Genomic DNA, 970 nt, shown 5'->3' on the forward strand with positions numbered 1-970 from the left:
CCCTTAGCCGACCAAGGGAGACGGTGTGTGAAAGCGGGACTGGAGCAGCGCCGAGCGCTCCAAGACCGATCGTGCCTTGTTCCCGGGAAGAAGAACGAAAGAGGGGGGTTAAAAAAACCAGCGAAAAAGGGAGGAAGAACAAAAAAAAGAGGAAGAGAAGANNNNCCCATAGCGCGAGTATTGAGCCTCGACACCCCGCTACAATCTGACACATTGTCTCTTAGACATGCAGTCATTTTTAAGCAGTGCCGTGATAATATGATTAAAGCACAGATGTACCAGAAGAAGTATGCAGATAAGAAAAGAAGACATGTAGAATTCAAGGCAGGCCAACAGGTGTGGTTAAATTCGCAGCATCTAACTGTGGATGGATTTTCCTCAGTTTTCAAAGATAGGTATCTCGGGCCTTTTAGAATTCTAGCTATGATAGGAGAATCAGCTGCACGACTAGACTTACCACCTACAAACCGGTCTAGAGAGCCCTTCGCTGAAGGAGCGAAGCGTTTGTCTCCCCCAGAGTTCAGGAGTAGGAAGACGTCGAACCCTTGAGACGGGAGATCTTCCATAGAGCTGGAGGAATCAAAGAGTCCTCAGCGATAAGGGAGTTACCTAGAAGCTGAAATGAGCACGGCCCGAGACAGTAGTCGGTCGAGTGAGTCAACCTAGGGATGACCTGACCTTGACACCTTCCTTTTTTTTCCTCTTCAGCAGGCTCGACTAATCTAGACTTAGCGACCGGTGATCTGTGGTACTCTATTTCTCCGCCACAGCCACGGTTGCTCGACATCCTTCCGTCACCAGCAGAGCTGGAGAGAATTGGCGGCTAGTCCGCACTCCGTCTAGCGTGTGGTAGTATCTATCGGCCGTCGACTCTCCGCTTGAGCGTTGGGATGAGACCCAAACGCGGAGGGCCCCGATTGGGAGACCGTGACAATTTACCTATGGCTGAGTTTGCATACAACACTACACG

At 50.4% G+C, this 970-nt stretch overlaps 1 protein-coding gene across 1 annotated transcript; it reads left to right on the forward strand.

Annotated features, from left to right (window-relative positions):
- Positions 1 to 165: 165 nt before the first annotated feature.
- On the forward strand, positions 166 to 467 carry CSUI_001187 (uncharacterized protein; the record flags this gene model as incomplete). Its single annotated transcript, XM_068061393.1, has 1 exon — positions 166 to 467. A coding segment is annotated over one exon (300 nt), but the record flags the coding sequence as incomplete, so codon positions are not given.
- Positions 468 to 970: the final 503 nt, after the last annotated feature.

Source organism: Cystoisospora suis (assembly GCF_002600585.1).
Source record: "Cystoisospora suis strain Wien I chromosome Unknown contig_475, whole genome shotgun sequence".
Taxonomy (NCBI): Eukaryota; Apicomplexa; class Conoidasida; order Eucoccidiorida; family Sarcocystidae; genus Cystoisospora; species Cystoisospora suis.